The 19,631-nt window shown below is 42.3% G+C and overlaps 1 protein-coding gene across 3 annotated transcripts in view; it reads left to right on the top strand.

The window, feature by feature from the left end:
• The window catches only part of LOC308332490 (rho GTPase-activating protein 44-like), an 83,644-nt gene that overhangs the window by 42,417 nt on the left and 21,596 nt on the right, over positions 1 to 19,631 (top strand). For 2 of the 3 annotated variants that reach the window (XM_080788427.1, XM_080788425.1), the window contains exons 2-11: positions 5,858 to 5,897; positions 7,322 to 7,441; positions 8,718 to 8,794; positions 9,165 to 9,276; positions 10,217 to 10,293; positions 12,894 to 13,011; positions 13,944 to 14,012; positions 14,269 to 14,350; positions 14,479 to 14,606; positions 17,424 to 17,535. In XM_080788427.1, coding sequence (XP_080644553.1) covers positions 5,858 to 5,897; positions 7,322 to 7,441; positions 8,718 to 8,794; positions 9,165 to 9,276; positions 10,217 to 10,293; positions 12,894 to 13,011; positions 13,944 to 14,012; positions 14,269 to 14,350; positions 14,479 to 14,606; positions 17,424 to 17,535 — 935 coding nt within the window. Of the gene's footprint in view, positions 1 to 1,492; positions 1,610 to 5,857; positions 5,898 to 7,321; positions 7,442 to 8,717; positions 8,795 to 9,164; positions 9,277 to 10,216; positions 10,294 to 12,893; positions 13,012 to 13,943; positions 14,013 to 14,268; positions 14,351 to 14,478; positions 14,607 to 17,423; positions 17,536 to 19,631 lie in introns of those variants that run through there. The other variant, XM_080788426.1, reaches the window with a different exon arrangement.

Here is a 19,631-nt window from a genome sequence, read left to right as displayed (position 1 = left end):
AGCCCATTCAGACTCACGGTGCCTTCTAGACCTCAATGCTAATGACGCTCAATGTTGCTAAACACACACGCTTCATATAGATCTATAAATAAATACATCATATTATATGATGTCATACGCTATGGCTGTACATGGGGAAATCACTGTAGGATGGAAACCACCGACATTTATTTTCTTACAGGAAATGGGGAAAAAATAACCTCTGTTCCAATGGATCAAATGTACTGTAGTTATTTAGCCACACGCTCTTGTTAATGCTTTTAATTGGTTAATTTTTTATACAACTCACTATAGCTATTTTTGCTACTTTTGTGTCTCACTGTAGTGTGAAGGAGTAAAAGACAAAACGTTGAATATGAGGTTTCTGGTACGTACACTGTAGGCCTACAGGTATGCGACTATTATACAGTGTTCACCTGCATACAAACAGCCCTTCAATACAACAGTATTTTTCTCCCGGTGGAAACAAAATCCCCTTTTGGCCCTTTTGGCCCTTTTTAGCGTCCACTAAGGAAAGTAGGCTTTCTAATGACACAACCCGCCTTTGTTTTGGTGAGTAGCAAAAACGTTCTTTTTGTTTAAGCTAAAGAGGAGAGGCTGGTCTGATTTCGATTTGAGATTCAAAACCGAAAGTCCCATAGTCTTATACTGAAGCAGTAGAAGGCTATGGACCAGAGCTAGAAGACACAGTGCCCCGCGGCACTTTTTAGATGATGGAATAAAAGGAAAAGGTCTTTCCTCCTGCTGCCTCTGGCCCCCCGCCGTTCTTTATCTCCCAGATCAATAACACACCAGCTGGTCAGGCTGATGTGATTAGTGTGTGCACGTGTGTGCGTGCGTGTAATACCATATCAATCAATAGATCGTTCCAACGTCATTTCTGTAACACATTTCATAAATTAAAATACAACACAGTGTGCTCTACATTTAGTGAAAGTGCACAGATGAAAAGCAATGATAAAAGACTGTTAAGTCAGATAACAATAAGACAGACAAAGTGGACACGCAGGGAATAAAATGCAGAAAATGAATTAACTTAAATTTTGAAGCAGGTTCAACATTAAAAGGAAACCAAATCAAATCAAGCTGCAATCAAGCTGTACATTGGTGGGGTTTTCATAGTGGTTCATGGCCGATAAGGCGCTGTCTTCACAGGCTTGCAACTAGCCAAACATGACGGTAAACTAAGTAATGTTACAGCCAATAACCGCATACCAGAAGAACTGGAAAGCAGAAAATACCAGACGTATCTTAGGTTGCGGAGAAGGGAGGAGGGAAGGAGAGAGTGAGTGAGTATAGTAGTGGTGGTGGTGGGTGATGAAAGAAATAGTAAAAGGACCAGACTGTCAGGTCTCATTCTTTTCAATGCCCTCCCCCTCACTCACTCACAAACTCACTCACTCCCTCTCTTGTCTTCCTCCTCCTTGCTCCTTCACTCTCTAGATTTCTTTCTATTCCATGCTCTTTTTTTTCCTCCGTTCCTCCTTTGGTCAGCTCAGCTTGGTCAGACTGAAACTAGTTGGGTTTTCCTCCTGCTAGCAGGGGGGATGTGGAAGAGAAAGCTCAGGATCAACAGGACTAGAGCCGCACGCAGGAACAGCAGGGCTCTGTAAGTCCCCTGTACACCTCTCTCTCTCTCTCTGCAAGGGTTTTTACATACACAGCAGCACTCTCACTGTACAATTAATACTCTGGATTGTGCTGTGCAGGGCTTTCTATCAGCGGCCTTCTTCTTGTTTGGGCTTTGACATGAAACCCTGCATGTGTTAGGAACCACTTTAAACAAGGAATGTGTTGTTGTCCATGTGGTCACAGGTGTGTGAGGTAAGGCGGAATTATGTTCTTTGTGTAAAAGGATGTTCAGTTACGGTTGGTTGTATTCTTTTGAATCACTGAGGAAAAGGCTGTTTTTCTTTCGGTATTGTGAGTGTGTTATTTACTGTTTAGCCAACAAACATTTCGTTTAGTTGAATAATTGCACTGTGCTCATTATGCTTTTGTCTGTAAATTCCACAACACCTTCCCGAATGGTGAAAGTGTAACAAAAACTCGAGACTCTGCTTTCGGTCAGAGTGACTCATAGTAAAACTTCCTCTACCTGTTTGGAGCTAGGTGTGTTCACCTATATGACACTAGAGGTACCCTAAGGTCATGGGAGTGCTACATTGCATCTGTCACAATTTACAATTTAGGCATTTAGCAGACGCTCTTAATCCAGAGCGACTTACATTAAGCAAGAACAAAAAAGCATGGGAATACATCACATAAAAAAGCATTTATCATGAAACATGCGTAAGCTAAGAACGTAACAGTGGAATATCTATATAATGAAACTATACATATAAACTATTATACATATATAGAAAACTATACAAACTATACATAGAAACATAGAAACTATACATACAAACTATACATATATACTATACTATGCTATACATAATGTACTATGACAAGCTATGACTATACATACAATGCAATTATAGTGCTGTCTACATAACATGCTATAAGTCTGTATCAAATGCTATCTATGTCTACATAAATGCTATCTAAGGGGGTAGGGTAAGTGCTATGGGCCATGATGGAGTCTGAAAAGGTGGGTTTTCAGACTCCGGCGGAAGATTGGGAGTGATGCTGCAGTTCTGACTGCAATGGGAAGTGCATTCCACAGTTTGTCACAAGCATACAGTAGAAAGACACTCTATGTGTGTGTGTGTGTTGATGAATCAAATTGAATTGAATGAATGAATTACTTTACTCTTTTTATTTTGCACTGGAACATCTCTGTGTCTCTCCTTGTGCCTGTGTGCATTATTACTCAATTGAAAGGTGCAGAAAGTTAGAAACACATTTTTGCGAGGGCGACCCTTTTGTGGAAGTAGGTGTGGCTAGTCCCACGACAGGATAGCAAATACAGTACAGATGTTGGCATTTTGTACATCAATAATCAAACGGTACATGGTCTTGAAAGGGAATCTCCAGTACACTCCCTGACAAAATGCGTAGGTGTCAGCCACAATCTTTTAAACTTTTCTTACAGCAGAACTTTTCATATGGCTTTGCATAATGGCAAACTCCCGTACATAACCACTTGAATCGTAGCGTCCATGTTCTTGAAGGGGCGAACATTCGGTGAAAATAGCAAATCGAGAAGCTCACAAGATGTCACAACATCTATATCGGCTATTTTGTGCTAAGATATTTAGTGTAGAGTGAAAATAGGAGGGGACCCAGTAGAGAGCCTTATGTGCTATAAGGTGTTTTTAGGAAAACAAGTCCAGAGCTATAGATCTTTTCCCGGATAGATACCGGTATCTAGATATCTACGGTAGATATAGGGATGGATGAATGGATGGATGCCTGGGTGAGTGGACAGACAGACAGACAGACAGAGCACTCACACGTGCACGCACACACACACACACACACACACACACACACACACACACACACACACACACACACACACACACACACACGTTTCATCTCTGCAATCGTGCAAATTTGTCCTAATGTACATCCAATTAGTCAAAGCATATACAGGTACTGTATATAGCTGGCTTCCTATCGGACATGAAAATTCAGACTCAATATATAGCATTCAGAGATTGTGGAATATAGTTGCCTGGCTTCAGAGAGAAATAGGCTTCAGAGAGTACGTGTCCTCCTGAACGTTAAGCTATTGGGTCGGCCATTATTCCCTTGTTATGAGAAACGTTCGGCAGAAACAAACGATTTACATTCCTACCCTCTCAGATTTGAACCAATTAGCCATTGTGGGCGAGGAAGCTTTGGGTTTTACTGCGAGAATGCTGGGTCAAGCCTGGCTTGGAGGAGATCAGAGAGGGAGACTAAAGCAAACAATGAGTCAGCAATTTCTCCAAGAGTTATGACTCTTTCTTTTAGTCTCTCCCATAAACACCATCTTTGCTTCTCTCTCTCTATCTCTCTCTCTCTCTCTCTCTCTCTCTCTCTCTCTCTCTCTCTCTCTATCTCTCTCTCTCGACTGTCTCCCTCTGTGTGAAGTTGGCTTAGGCTAGTCGTGATGGCAAGATAAGATAACATGTTGACATTCTGCAAAGCCAACAGCAGGACTGAGCAATCAATGTCTACGGAGAACACTGAAAGCTGTCACACACACACACACACACACACACACGCACACACACACACACACACACACACACACACACACACACACACACACACACACACACACACACACACACACACACACACAGTCACACACACTCTGCCTAGGAAAGGCTGTGCCAGGTGAAACTAGGCCACATAATAGGGGCAGATCTTTTTTTTTTTTTTTAATATAGCACAGCCTATGAATGAAGCCACATTTGTGGATGGATATAATGATTGAAATCGCATGCTGCTCGACGTGATGTCAGAGACTCTGGTCCTGCTAAATGCCTAAATATGTCACAAGAAAGCATTGTGTTGCATACATGTTGTCACTTTAATGACCGATATACAATATGGTTCGTTGACACAGTTATTAACATTAACCAGATTGTATCCTATATAAAACATTGTGTTCCTTAGTGGGTTTCGTCGCAGCTGTAGCTATGATGGTATACTGTTCAAGGCAATGATGCTCGAAGACATTTAATCAAAATAGTATTTCCAGGCCTTAACCCATTCTGACCTGAGATCAGATTCATACGAGGTTTCCACTGGACACACACTGGTCTGATGAACCCATTCTGACCTGAGATCAGATTCTAAAAAAATGTCAGTCGTTCTTCGATTTTTCAAAAATAGCAGACCTACAAGCTCGTATCGCGCCACTCGGTGGCGCGATATGAGCTTGTAGATCTGCTATTTTTCAATAGGTAAAGCATAACATGATGCTAACACCAAAATGGGTGCCCGTTCAGAATGGGTCAATCAAAATAGTATTTCCAGGCCTTAAGTCCTGGAAGTGAGATCGATGATATCCATGTGCTATAGGAATTCTGCTTCCACAGCGATGGGCCTTTTTTCCTGACCACAGCAGACTGGCTGTGGTCAGCGTGCAAATTATCCTTGGTCTAGTCTTTCTTGATGAGAAAGAAAAGAGATTGAGTGAGATAGCAGACATGCAATAGCCAACAGGCTATCCAGATGATATTCTACTGCTCATTTTCTCTCACGTCAGCAATGTGAGTTGGGTCATGAAAGTACAATACACTGTTGCCAACCATTTCCGTTTATCTCAACTCTTGCCCAGAGGTGCGGCAAAACTAACAGTCCTTTGATGTTGATTACCCCGCTGAAATCGTCAGTGTTACTTTAACCCATTTTGGGGCGGGAACCCCTTTTGGTGCATCATGTTATGCTTCAGCTATTGAAAAATAGCAGATCTACAAGCTCGTGGCGCGCCACCGAGTGGCGCTCTACGAGCATGTAGGTCTGCTATTTTTCGACTGACATAGAAACATAGCTTTTTCGGAAAACTGTCAGGATGCAGAAGACATTTTTAGAATCTGATCTCAGGTCAAAATGGGTTAACCCCAAAGAGTGTACAAATATATTTGCACACTCTTTTTTTTAAATTATATATATATATGTTTATTGGTAGCAAGTTTCAACAATTTAAAACAGTTTGAACATTATTTGCACACTCTTAGGAGTTAAATGAACACTAGACCTTACTGGATAGTTCCAGGCCTCCGCGCCATTATCAGTTATAGCAATACTATTGCACCAAACGATGTAATTGTGTTGAATCAGCACTATGTGTTGTACTCTACTGTACTGTACTGTACTGTACATTGGCCTATTCTCATGGCACCAGGTTACGTAATGTAGGCATTGCTGTTCTGTACTGATGATCTCTCCTTTTTCATTTCTTTCTCCACAGGGCTGAAAAAACTGAAGTATTAAGTGAAGACCTACTTCAGGTACACATAAGTTACTATATATTTTGTGTGCACGTGTGTGTGTGTGTGCGGCGTGCGTGCGTGCGTGCGCAAGCTTGTGTTCCTGGGAATGTGAACGTGCATGCATGTATGTTGTGTATTTGTTCTCAACTGTGTGTGCTTGCTTTAGAATGTAGAATTAGATAGCAGTAATACATTGTTTTATTGTCCATTTTGCACAAAGGCTTATGTATGAACTTGACTTATAAGGGGTCACTCATATACAGTGTAGGCCACATAAAACACAACACTGCAGCAAAACTACAAAAAGTGACATGACTGTAAGAAAATAGCAGGATGTGAGTGTACAGTATATACACTACAGTGTGTATTCTTCATGCATGGAAATACAGTCCGATGCCTCGGTAGATAATATATCTGTGAATGATGATTATTATACTCTTCCCCTCAAAGGACAAATCATTATTCCTGTGAAGTCAGCGAGTGCAATAAAAATGACTTTTTGAAAATGACTCCCTGAATTACCTCCCGGCGAAGTTAATAAGCACTGAGACGGTGCCTCTTATTGCGCGACACAATGGCTGGAGGTCCCCGCAGATTGACTGAGGGCGCGGTGTGGTAATTAATCAGATTAAGCCACTTTGGGGCGGGAGCCCCTTTTGGTGTTTTAAAGCATTATGTTATATAGCAGATCTACAAGCTCATAGCTCATAGCTATGAACTTGTAGGTCTGCTATTTTTGAAAAACCCGTGAAAATGTGCCTCAAATCTTTGAATATATATATTATCACAGAGTGAACATTTTAACTCAAGTCTTTGCTTCTGGAGAGGTCCTTGGGACAACATTATTTTCAGATGGGGGTCGGTGGCCAATTACGTAGAATTTCTGGGGTCTTTGACATGAAATATTGAGCACCACTGATACAGTTAATGAAGCCCTCAGTTCCCCATCAGTTCCTCCCGGCGTTGGTTGATAATGATATGATGGCCGTTTGATCAGGGAGAGAAATAATACACTTTTGGTTGCTATGCCCTGGCTTGCAGAGCCTCGTTTCACAGAGAGGGCATATTACTTGGAGGCAGACGGCTCTGGGTATAGTTATTCGGTTCGTTGCAGAGCCTCAGCCTTGTGTGTTTTGATCAGAGCTCAGCTGACTGCATTACACATTCTAGCCTGTGGGTCTTTGGGTGCCATATGTCTCCGTATGCATGTCTGTAACTGTCAGTGAGGCTCGTAGACCGAATATGAATGCAAAAAGCCCACGGGGCAGTTGTCAGCACAGCAGCAGTGTGTTGGTTATAGTGCACATATGTTATGTGTGTGAGCTTGTCTTATCTGTGTATTGCCGTATGACTCGAGTACATTTCAATACTCAGTCTATATACGGTATATGGTGTGTGTGTGTGTGTGTGTGTGTGTGTGTGTGTGTGTGTGTGTGTTTCAGGTGGAGAAGCGTCTTGAGTTGGTCAAGCAGGTGTCCCACAGCACACACAAGAAGCTGACGGCTTGTCTGCAGGGCCAGCAGGGCGTGGAGGTGGAGAAGAAGTCTGTCAGATCACCCTCGGTGAGAGACTATAAGGCCTCCATTTTCGTCCATGCTAAACGCCTTATTATCCCTAAACTACTTTGCCCCTTTTTTTTTCTTCTTCTTTTTACTATTTTGAAAAAAATACACCACAGTAATCCATTGTTTAATCAGTTTAATCAGTTGTTAATCCAGTTGTCAAGTGGTTTACGCGGGGACTAGCCACATTCATCCAGTTTAATCCGTCTGTCCTCCTGTGTGACTGTGAACGAAAAGTGTTCAAGTTCAGCTGTGCAGTTCACTTTGCTCTAATGCGCAAATCGTTTTTTTCATAGGTCAGCAATGGACTTTCAAACAACATTATGATCAAAGTGAGAGCGGCACGAGAAAATGACGTAACCCACATGTCATTATTTTACAGCACCATATCGCTGTAATCGGTTTCATCCGGTTCCGTTTCTGAAAACTGTTCTGCCTGCATGCCTCTCGTCCTCCTGCGGTCGAGTCTCCCTTGTCTTTACATATTTTACTTTTTAGGTCATAACCCATTCTGACCTGAGATCAGATTCATACGAGGTTTCCACTGGACACACACTGGTCTGATTAACCCATTCTGACCTGAGATCAGATTCTAAAATTTAAGTTGAAGTTAGTTTTTGATGTTGGGCATACCAGCATGCACACAACGATGCAATATGCAAAGGAATAAGCAATTGGTTGTTGCTCCCCATTGATTATCATGCTCATTACATGACTATTTAATAAAGAAATTAATAGATTTACCCAAAAGTAACACCAAAATGAAGGATTTCATTGCTCACGGTAATGAAAGCAGACCATTAATGTATGCCAGGTGTGTGCAAACCAGTGCAACAAATCGCTTCGGAAAACAACGGGAATTGTCTAAATAGAATAATTTCGATGAACTGCTTAGTTTAGTCTATTTCGCCGCTATAAATGTTTTCAAAAACATTCTTGGGAGCAATGTTTAGTTGTGTTGTGTGTTTGTTTACTGTATATAGCTGCCATGTTGGATGCGGCACAAAATCAAGCAACGCAGATTGATACGAGCAGGTGCACTGAGCCTTTGATTATACAGCGGTCTGTTATTGAGTTCAGCTGTCAATATTATAAAATAAATATATAATCCCCGGGTTGCTGGTTCCTGTCTCTGTCAACTGTTCATACAGTATTAGTTATACACAAAAGCCCCTAAAGATAACTTCATCAATGTCACAGGTTCTAATAGAACACATCACTTTCGTGGCTAATGTTCTTCCTTGGTCTCTGTGTGTTTCTGTTTGTTTTTGTGTAGAAGAAACTTCCCCTTACAACGCTAGCACAATGTATGGTGGAGGGTGCTGCAGTGCTTGGAGACGAATCTCTACTAGGGTGAGTTTACCGCGCGCACACACACACACACACACACACACACACACACACACACACACACACACACATTTAACATTTCATCAGCCTAAAGTACACCTTGAACAAATCTTCATCTCCATGTTGCTAAACACGTTGCTAAACATGCTACACAATGCTACACATTTTCAGTGAATAGTGTTCTGTTATGCCGTGGAGTCATTCAAATGTCATTTCTGATGTTTCCTCAATTGCGAAATATTAAGGCAAGCAATAACCGAGGAAATGTAATTCATGCGGGGTCGGGGAAAAACGGAAAGATGTGTTTTTCTTATCGCTCATGTTGTCGTGAGCTGTGGAGTGATTTTTTGTCCTTGGCGATTTGCTGCCGTAGGAAAATGCTGAAGCTGTGTGGCGACACGCAGGACAGGCTGGCCCAGGAGCTCGTCCTGTTCGAGCTCACCATCGAGAGAGACGTCATCGAGCCCCTCTACGAACTCGCAGAGGTACGTCCGGTTCGCCAGTAAATGCCACGCTGTGAAACGAGCTGTTGACACGCGATGTCATTGCTCTTATGTCACACTTGGGCTGAGAAACCTCACATAATGTAGCCAATAGCATGCATACAATGAGTGGCAAAGTGAGTTTAATATCCTTTAACGTCGTTTAATGCAGTACTTTTTCTGTTTAGATGTATGGGCCAGAAAGTAGTTTTTTGCCACTCACTACTAGGCGTTCGCGCATAACTTCCGGGTGTGTTGATGATGAGTCACGCGCATATACTCTCTATTTTCACTGTTAACCAAATGTTATTGCCTCAGTGATGTGTTCATACTGTACGTACATTAGATTGAATTGATCCAGAGTAACTGTAGACATGCAGAGGCCTGGGCAAACTCTAAGCATTCAGCAAGCTTTCTTTAATCCATTTTGAGTTGACCTGAGATCAGATTCTAAAAATGTCTGTTTGTAAATGACAGTTTTCTGAAAAAGCTATGTTTCTATGTGTCAGTCGTTCTTCGATTTTTCAAAAATAGCAGACCTACAAGCTCGTAGCGCGCCACTCGGTTTTCAATAGCCCAAAATGGGTTAACTCACTTGAAATAATCCACTTCACTGCTACAGAGTTGGGAGGCTGACCAGTCACTGCAGTTTTTGCTTGTTTGATACCCTGCATGGATTGGAAAGATGTTGTCGAGGGAATATCTAGGATTGACATGCAGGAAGACAACAGAGCATTCTATGTAATCCGACCAGTAGAGTAATCTTTAGCATTGTCTTGGATAATTGCCATGTAATTGGTCCAATGCTGAGATGATTGTTTGGCCGCAGCAGGTGCGCAGCCTATGACAGTAAACTGTCTCTGTCTTCTCCTGTCTCTCTCCCACCGAGAGAGACAAGAGCCTGAACACACCTCTCTTGTTCCGTCTGCTACAATCTTCCCAGGTGGAAATACCAAACATCCAGAAACAAAGGAAACATTTAGCTAAGCTGGTCTTGGACATGGACTCAGCACGCACACGGTAAGAGCTCTCTCGGTGTGTGTGTGTGTGTGTGTGTGTGTGTGTGTGTGTGTGTGTGTATTGTGTGTATTGTGTGTGTGTGTGTGTGTGTGTGTGTGTGTGTGTGTGTGTGTGTGTGTGTGTGTGTGTGTGTGTGTGTGTGCGTGCGTGCGTGCGTGCGTGCGTGCGTGCGTGCGTGCGTGCGTCCATCCTGGCACAGAGAGAAACTCCATCCCACAGGCTCCGACTGAATGTCACTGGGGTTTGAATGATTGCACATTATGTACACTTAACCACTTAAGCCCTATTTTATGCTTAGTCCTATGACGGTGTCTAAATAGCCATGAGTCTGACTCTGAACATAAGAATAATAATAATACGAGAGGCTTCAGTGAATTGAAAAACGTATACAGTACACGAGTGTATACTGTTTGAAATGGTGTTGACAGTTTAAACAACAACCAAGTCCTTCCCTGAACAAAGCCTACCAATGGGACTCCTTTACCTCACTCTGTTTCTCTTGTTAACCCTTTGCACAGAGGGTGAAAGTTGTCCATAACCCGTTTAGACCTGAGGCCTGATAAAAATAAAAATAAAACAGCTTCTGAAAAGCCCATGACGTTCTCAAACATTTTCATGTCAAGGACTCCCATAATTTTATGTAATTGGCCGCCGACTCCCATCTGAAAATAAATGGTTCCAGGGACCCCCCAGAAGCAAAGATTCTAGTTAAAAACATTCACTCTGAATTTGAAAGAATATATATTCAAAGATTTGCGCCACATTTTCACGATTTTTTTCAAAAATAGCAGACCTACAAGCTATTTTTCAATAGCTAAAGTATGCTTAAAACACCAAAAGGGGTTCCCGTCAAGAATGGGTTAATTCACATTATGAATGTGATGAATGCTTTTAGATGAGACCACCACAATGCATATAGACCAAAATCAGATACATAAAGTACAAGCTTTTGGTCCTGTGGTCTTGGTTTTAGCCATGCTGGACTCAAATGTCATTCACTTAAATGTCAAATGTGGCGCAGCTAGTTTAGCACTCAAATACGAAGCTTTAAATAGGTCCTGGTTTCCCAACCTGCTCAGGGCCATTCTGATTGGAGTTTGCACGTTGTTCTCCCTATGTCCACGTGAGTTTCTTTCTTCCCACACCAAAAACACATGCATGTTAGGCACATACAGTACAGTAGCTCATACAGTACTCCTACTATAGAGCGTCGCAGTCCCGCCCCCTACCAGGGCCCAGGAAATGATTCTCCATTCATTTTCCTCATCGACATTTCAAAAAGTATTTATTTAAAGACGTTTACGCCGCGGACAAAGCCAACAACAAACACAATTTTTCGGGCCGAACAAATAATTAGAAAGAAGAAGAAAACGGCAGGTTACACTTTTTTTGTTGTTTTTCCTCTTTGTAATTATTTGTTTGGTCCAAAATATTGTGTTTGTTGTCATGAGTTGTCACGACTCGAGTTGGCTTTGTCCGCGGCGTAACCGTCTTTAAATAATTGCCATTTGAATTGAAATGTCTATGGGAAAAATGCATTGGGAATCATTTCCTGGGCCTGGCGTCGTCATGAAAGGGGGTGGGACTGCGACGCTCTATTTCCCTTGACCAAGGCACTGGAGTTACAGCACTGCACTGTGGCTCCTCACTTCTCCCTAAGTAGTTAGGAGGATCGGTCGATTTCCCCCCAAGGGGTATAATAAAGTATACCTTTACTTAATTAGCTGTTTTTGCCTTTGTATTCAGCATGTTATTAACTGCTCAATGATGAACAAGCCCCTACATTAAAGCTATTTATCATTTTAGAGAGTTTCTTGCTATTTATTAGTTAGTTAGTTAGTTTGTTTGTTTGTTTGTTTATTTCTTTCTTTCATTGGACTGCCGCCTGTATTATTGATGTGCATTCCTTCACACAGACGCTTTTATAGCCACTCCTTTTATACCACTTGCAGTATGTTTATTATTTTGTGTCAGGCAGGTGTAAAATCAAAATGAGCATTATTTTGAACATAGAACTCATATAATATATCAAAACATGATAATAATAATGACCAACTCAGTCCTATACACGACAATAACCATACTCTTGTGTTGCATTGTATAGATACCATGTTCTGATATCAAAACACAATTCATCGAAAATAATGCCGCTGCAAAATTGCGCCCTGGACGATCGGAGACGGCCCTCCATGCTGTCCCCCTGTGCTGACTCACACTCATCTCAGTGCTTCTATGAGCTGTGAAATGGGGAAATGTGATTGGAAATGATTTGCCTCGCTGTGTGTGGTTGAAAGGCTGCAATTGGGTTGGGTTTCTCCTTTATTTATTTTCGCTGACCCAAATTGTGAGCTATACTCTGGCAGCGGTAGACATTATCTCTCTGCCCAGAGACTCTGAGGATGTGCAGACACACATAGATATGATGAATTGAACCATATGAACCCATGGGCAGCCTTATTCTGGGGGCACTTCATAATAGGCGAACATTTGGATCGTGACAGAAAACCTCAAGTCGTACGTTTTTTGCCGAAGCGCACAACAAACGCTGAACAAATAATAATGTCCCGACACTGTTCCATGCTGTCATGTCATGTTTCCAGGTATTACCAGTCGTCCAAGTCCTCGGGACTGTCCAGTAACATGCAGCCGATCGGGGCCAAGGCAGACCACCACAGGGAAGAGATGGAGGAGGCCGCCAACCGCATGGAGATCTGTCGAGTCAGTCTTCTGCTTATACTTGAGCTCAGTTTTTGCACGCTGATAAACCGATCACGGTCTCACAGTTACTCGGTTATTCAAGTGGTCATGTAAACACTGCAATACCCTTAATCGCCTAAAGGCTGATTCCTTCACATGTGTGTGCAAAATATATCCAGATAGAGTCCAATGACCCTGGCTACATTAACCCATTCTGACCTGAGATCAGATTCTAAAAATATCTTCTACATCCTGACAGTTTTCTGAAAAAGCTATGTTTCTATGTCAAAAATAGCAGACCTACAAGCTCGTAGCGCGCCACTCGGTGGCGCGCTATGAGCTTGTAGATCTGCTATTTTTCAATAGCTAAAGCATAACCTAATGCTAACACCAAAATGGGTTGAATGAAATTACGAATATGAACATCCCATGTTGAGAATTTGTAAAAATCGCTTCAGTGTTCCAAGAGTCCTTGCAGAGAAACCCCACTATTAACTGAATAATGTAAAGCATTATTGCATTGGAGTTCACGTAAACACGCCAGTCAAATTGTTGCCATATCTGTGTTATTTCCAGCTGTCGGATTATCATTACTGTGATGAAATGCATACTGGACTATCACTGTTAATCACTGTGCTAGCACGTTGAGGTTGTGTATTGATCTGACATCCAAGTACTGCATTATTATTTAAAGTAATTTCATTTGATGTCTCATGAGAATAAACGGTTTCTGTTCATCAAATATTAGACCCACCTGGTCCTCATCATGATATAATATGAACAGGGGGGGAAGCTACGTTATGAATTATGATCCATTTTTATTGCTGTGTTTTAAGCTGGAGAGAGATGTTGCATTTCTGTGTCATGCTTTTCCAAAAGCTTTGGGGAAAAATAATTGGACGTTGTTGTTTTTGTTGATTGTTTGAAATATGTTCTTGTCTGTGTTCCCTTAGGATCAACTATCAGCAGATATGTACAGTTTTGTGGCCAAAGAAATTGACTATTCAAGCTACTTCCAGACAGTAAGCACAACGCTGTAATACTGTGCTACTAATAGAGATACAGGTTCATCCGTAGGCTTTATAACAGCCTCCCTTTCTCGCTCTTTTTCATTCCTATCACTTCTATATTTCTCATTGTACCCATTGTAAAATGTTTTCTCTCTGTTCTCCCTCTCATTTCATTTTCTCTTTTCTCGTCTCATTATTTGACTCTCTCATCTTTATTTTGTTCACACTCGTCTCGTCTCCTCTCTCCTCTTCCTCTCTGTCTGTGCAGTTGATAGAGGTCCAGGCAGAGTACCATAGGAAATCTTTAGAGCTGCTACAGGCTATTCTGCCCCAGATCAAAGCGCACCAGGGTGAGTCCATGCTTGGCGCACATACATGTACGCACACGCACGCACGCACACACACACACACACCTTTCACAGAGTTGCCAATGACTGTGCATTCATTGTGTGTGTTTGTGTGTGTGTGTGTTTGACAGAGACCTGGGTGGAGAAGCCCTGTTACGGGAAACCTCTAGAGGAGCACTTAGCTCTCAGCGGGAGAGACATTGCCTTCCCCATCGAGGCTTGTGTCACCATGCTGCTGGAATGTGGCATGCAGGAGGAGGTCAGTGTGTGTGTGTGTGTGTGTGTGTGTGTGTGTGTGTGTGTGTGTGGGGGGGGGGGGTGCCAACGTGCTGATGGAGTGTGTCATGCAGGAAAAGGGTTTGATGAGGTCTGGCCAGTCTTGAGTGTACAGGGTTTGATGAGGTCAGATCAACATAATGGTTGACGGCCATATGGCCATATATGGAGCCATACGGCCATATGTGGAGCGAGTACACGAGGCATGACGGCCTGACGGCCATATATGGTGTCGTGGCGTGTCACGAGGTGTGACGGACTGACGGCCATATATGGTGGCGTGGCGGACTGACAGGTTTTGCAGGTTTACATAGTAATCTGCGACCTATGGTCGCAAACTAGAAGCTCGACCCGCCGCACGTCTTAACGCCAAACGAATTTGTGTCGCAGTGCGAACCGAGTGAGACACACACACACACTTTGCCTGTGCCCACTGACCGCGTGTTTTCCGCGCTGGGACGGCTGTGTGCTTGTTGTTTCTCATCGCATCACGGAAAGGGGAACCACCGAGCTAGGTTGAAAACGCACGGGTAGGGTCGGTAACGTATGCAGCGCTTCCGCATGCTCAGCGTGAGTCACCGTCTATGACTTGCTGAACTGAACTGTGCACGAAATGTTCACTCACAACTTGTTACCGGCTCAAATACTGTATATACTGTATATAGTTGGAAAAACTCAAAGGTGTTTACTGGGGGCAGTTCAGCTCAGATAGTTCAGACCTACAGTATAGTTTCGTAGACTTGGTGCAATTCGGTGATGAAGTTGCAGTATTGTTGTATTTTTCATTTGTTTCGGTTCGTGTTCACTTCTTAGCCCGATATCAAGTGCACCAAACATTGTAAACAGATTTTTACGGTCACTCATTTTTCGGACAGAATTTTCAAGGGAAACTTACCGACATTTCCTGGTCTTATGAAGCTGGATTTTGGGGTTGGCTTTGTAACTGCAGGTGTAGCCCTTCCTTACCCTGTGTCTCGGGGTTTGAGTCGACAGTCATTCACGCTGCACGCAACAGATCAATGCTTGTGTAACCCCACACTGACCAATCATTATGTTTCGATTACTGTGGAGGTCAGTGCACGCATCACGGCCAAAAGAAACAAACAAAAACACGTTTTTTAATGAGATGTATAGATTATTGTTGAAGGGAGGGAATTATCTATGCTTTTGTATCCCCAGTGCCAACATAGTTCTACAACTTAGATTGATTAAAGCACTAATACCACTTTTTGTAGCCTACAGATATTAACCCATTTAGGCCTGACGTCGAAATAAAAAATAATGTCTTCAAAATACTGACAGTTTTCTGAAATGTTTTGAAATGTTTCTATGTCAGAGGTGCTCAATATTTCATGTCAGAAATGTAATATAATTGGCCACCGACCTCCATCTGAAAATATGATGTTCCAGGGACCTCCCCGGAAGCAAAGATTTGAGTTAAAATGTTCACTCTGTAATATATATATTCAAAGATTTGAGGCACATTTTTCGCGATTTTTCAAAAATAGCAGACCTAAAAAGCTCACATATCTCACTACCGAGTGGCGCGCTATGAGCTTGTAGATCTGCTATTTTTCAATAGCTGCTAAAGCATAACATAATGCTAATACCAAAAGGGGTACCCGCCCCAAAATAAGTTAAATAACGAAACTCTCTCTCTCTCTCTCTCTCTCTCTCTCTCTCTCTCCATCTAGAACAATAGACTTCGTCATTGCGTGTGAAACACTTCAGCATTCATATAATTAAGTAATGGGATTCAATTTGGTATAGGGCAACTTATATTTAGCGACTTTAAACAAGCCATAAAGTAGTAGTTCAAAGATTACTTATTGTCTACTGGTGGAGGAGACTCAATTGACTTCAACAAATTATTGGCTTAGGAATGCGACAAAAACGAAACAAATCTCCCATGAATTCAAGGCTTCATGTGGTGTGTAATTGATAGAAAATATCAATATCAGGGTGAACTACTCCTATAAACATAGCCTAACTGTCACTGAGTTCTGCTACAGCATAGGTTACATCTAAGGTCATTTAATGGAATAAACACAAGTGTAAGTATAGTCGGATTAATGATGGGGTAGTGTAATTATAAGCCTGTTTATGCATTCACACAGTGATCGTTTTGTCAGCAGTCCTGCATTTGGCAGCTGCAACTGACTTGCATAATTGTGTTTAAGTTATTCATATTAGTGTGATATGGTCATACATTTTAATATCTCCACTTATAATCATTATTCATTAACAAGATCTACAAGATCAAGATCTACAAGCTCGTAGCGCGGCACTGAGTGCCGCGCTACGAGCTTGTAGGTCTGCTATTTTTTTTTTATCGCGAAAATGTGGGGCAAATCTTTGGATATATATTCTTTCAGAGGCCAAATACAGATAATTCTGGGGGTCCCGACATAGAAACATAGGTTTTTCGGAAAACTGTCAGGATTTAGAAGACATTTGTAGAATAATTTCTCAGGTCTAAATGGGTTAATAGCTCTTTCCCCATTCGGGAGTGGTTCTCGTTATAAGGGAAATGAGCAATAAACCACCACAGAAAAGGTTTCGGATTAGTTTCAGGTTATGGAAGGTTCTTTAAATAAATGTCATTTGATGTGCAGACTTACAGTATGTTACATGTTTATTCAGTATGCGTTTACAATTTATGGATTCACCCATTTACAGTAGTGTTGGATAGACATATTAAACTTGCGTTTGAATCTATTGTATGACCATGTATGTCACTTACAGTATCATCCCTTCTCTCTCTCTCTCTCTCGCTCTCACATTAATGACCTCTTCTCAGGGCCTGTTCAGAGTCGCTCCCTCAGCCTCCAAGTTGAAGAAGCTCAAGGCGTCTTTAGACTGTGGCGTGTTGGACGTCCAAGAGTACTCGGCAGACCCGCACGCCATTGCAGGTGAGTCACCGACATCACTGTGGAACAGGCCACGCACGCACAAGCCCTCCTTCTCCATTTAATTTGTCACCGTGGCGACAGATAGCAATCTCAATCTACCCCGCAACGGGGTGCAGAGTTCTCAAGGACCACCTGTTGGTCGATTTGCATAATGCTAGTTTTGCATAAATTACAGCTTCCCGCCTCCTCTTCATGCTTAATTGAAACATCTGCTGCCGTCGTCTCAGTCTCGTGCAGTCGTGGGAATCGAGGTCTTGATTGAGAATGCCACTGACTTGGCAGCAGCCCACCCTACACATTCCACCCCCCAGCACCACAAAAACACCACCATCTTTTCATCTAATGCCCTCATCATATTTCTGAAACATAGTAGTTACACTGCTAGAGGCAGGCTGTATTTTGCGTGTCTTAAGTACCAGGTCTTATTCCCTAACTTGAGTAAACTAAAGACCTAGAGGCGTGGATCAATGCTCTTTGGCCACTCAGAATAGCCAAATGGCATTGATCACGCCTCCAGGTCTTTAGTTTACTCAAGTTAGGGAATAAGACCTGGTACTTAAGACACGCAAAATAAACTCAGTAATTGAAATGTAAAAGATTCAACCTGGCCACCAGTGTAGTGGCCATTTAAATTATCCACAGTCTCTGCTAAAGGTTAATTTATCAGTCACTTGTAAGGCACAGATAAGATGCAGAAGATTATATTAGAGCTGATGTTAGGTTGACTATGTTTTTTTGTCTCTTTTGCAACACTCTCTGAACACTCTCTGAACAGAATTTTAAAGTCTAGTATGTTTTTCTTAGTATGTTTGCCACCTCTGTCTTTACTCTATTTATTTTCTACCTATGTCCCTTATGCAATGCTTTGCTTTTTATTAAGCTGCTGAAAAAGTCTAATGAAATAGAGAAAAATATAGTCCTAATAAAATAAGATAATCGGGAAAAGTGGCCATATTGGCTCATTTGTCGAAATAATTATTGTGTTAACCCTGGCACAAAGCGTGCGTGCAGCGCAATTATCATTGGTAGTTTCTGACCAATGCAGTTGTAATTTTGCTACTTACAGAACGTGTAAGTATAGCAAATGTACTTGAGCCCTTCTGTGTTCCCATCTGTGTGTTGGTCTGGTGTGGTGTGGCCTGGCCCATTGTTGGTGCATTGCTATATTTAGGCAGCAGAAAGAGAAAGTGATGGTGTCATTGACCAACAAAAAGTCCTGGTGCAGTATTTTCCTGCTAATGAGTGCATTTTTCAGATGTGTCCATGTATGCAGGGCAGGCTCATAACAGCGTGTGTAGTGTACACACTGCATACAATCAATATCCATCCAAAATTCAACACACTCACATTCATCATAGGCAGCAGATGACATCGCTGAGAGTCTCATCATTTAGGTTCTAAAGATACCGTAATTAATAATGCATTTGAGCTATAGTGCCCCAGACAATTTGTGGTGCCGGGAGGTACCGAGTCCCAGGCGTGTTACAACTGTAAATAAACGTTTCTGTGGTCTGAAAACATTCATAAAGCACGTAATTGCTTTTATTTAAGCAATACTACCTCCCGGCATACTACTACACGAAAGGGTGGACTTTTCGTCATTAGAGTTCACACTTGCTAAATGCCTAAATTGTAAATTGTAATTGTTCACACAACTTGAGTTGTGTGGAAAGACCAGAACCAGAGAAAGGGAGAGAGTGCTGAGAGAGAGAGAGATGCATCTTTTCGGAGACTGTCTCATACTAAGCAGTGAGAGTCGCTCATCCAGGGCCAGCACTATTTGCAAATCTAATTTGTAAGCGACCACCAGGGAGGGAGAGGGGGGTGGGGGGGGGGGGGGGGGGGTGTACCATACCATGTCAAACAATGACTCTGTCCGAACGCATCACAGTCAAGATGCCGATAGCACCGCAGCTAATTAGCCCGGCTTCCCCCCCCCCCGAGGTAGCCATTTATTGCTCTGAGTTTAATGTGTTTATTTGGCCCAGCCACTAGGAACATGCCTACAGACACACACACACACACCCACACACACACACATACATACACACTCCACATACGCACACGCACGCACGCACACACACGCACACACACAC

This window comes from Protomyctophum bolini (genome assembly GCF_963924005.1).
Source record: "Protomyctophum bolini genome assembly, chromosome: 18".
In the NCBI taxonomy this organism is placed as follows: domain Eukaryota; kingdom Metazoa; phylum Chordata; class Actinopteri; order Myctophiformes; family Myctophidae; genus Protomyctophum; species Protomyctophum bolini.
The sequence above is the reverse complement of the archived record's forward strand: the minus strand, read 5'-3'. Positions and strand labels throughout refer to the sequence as shown.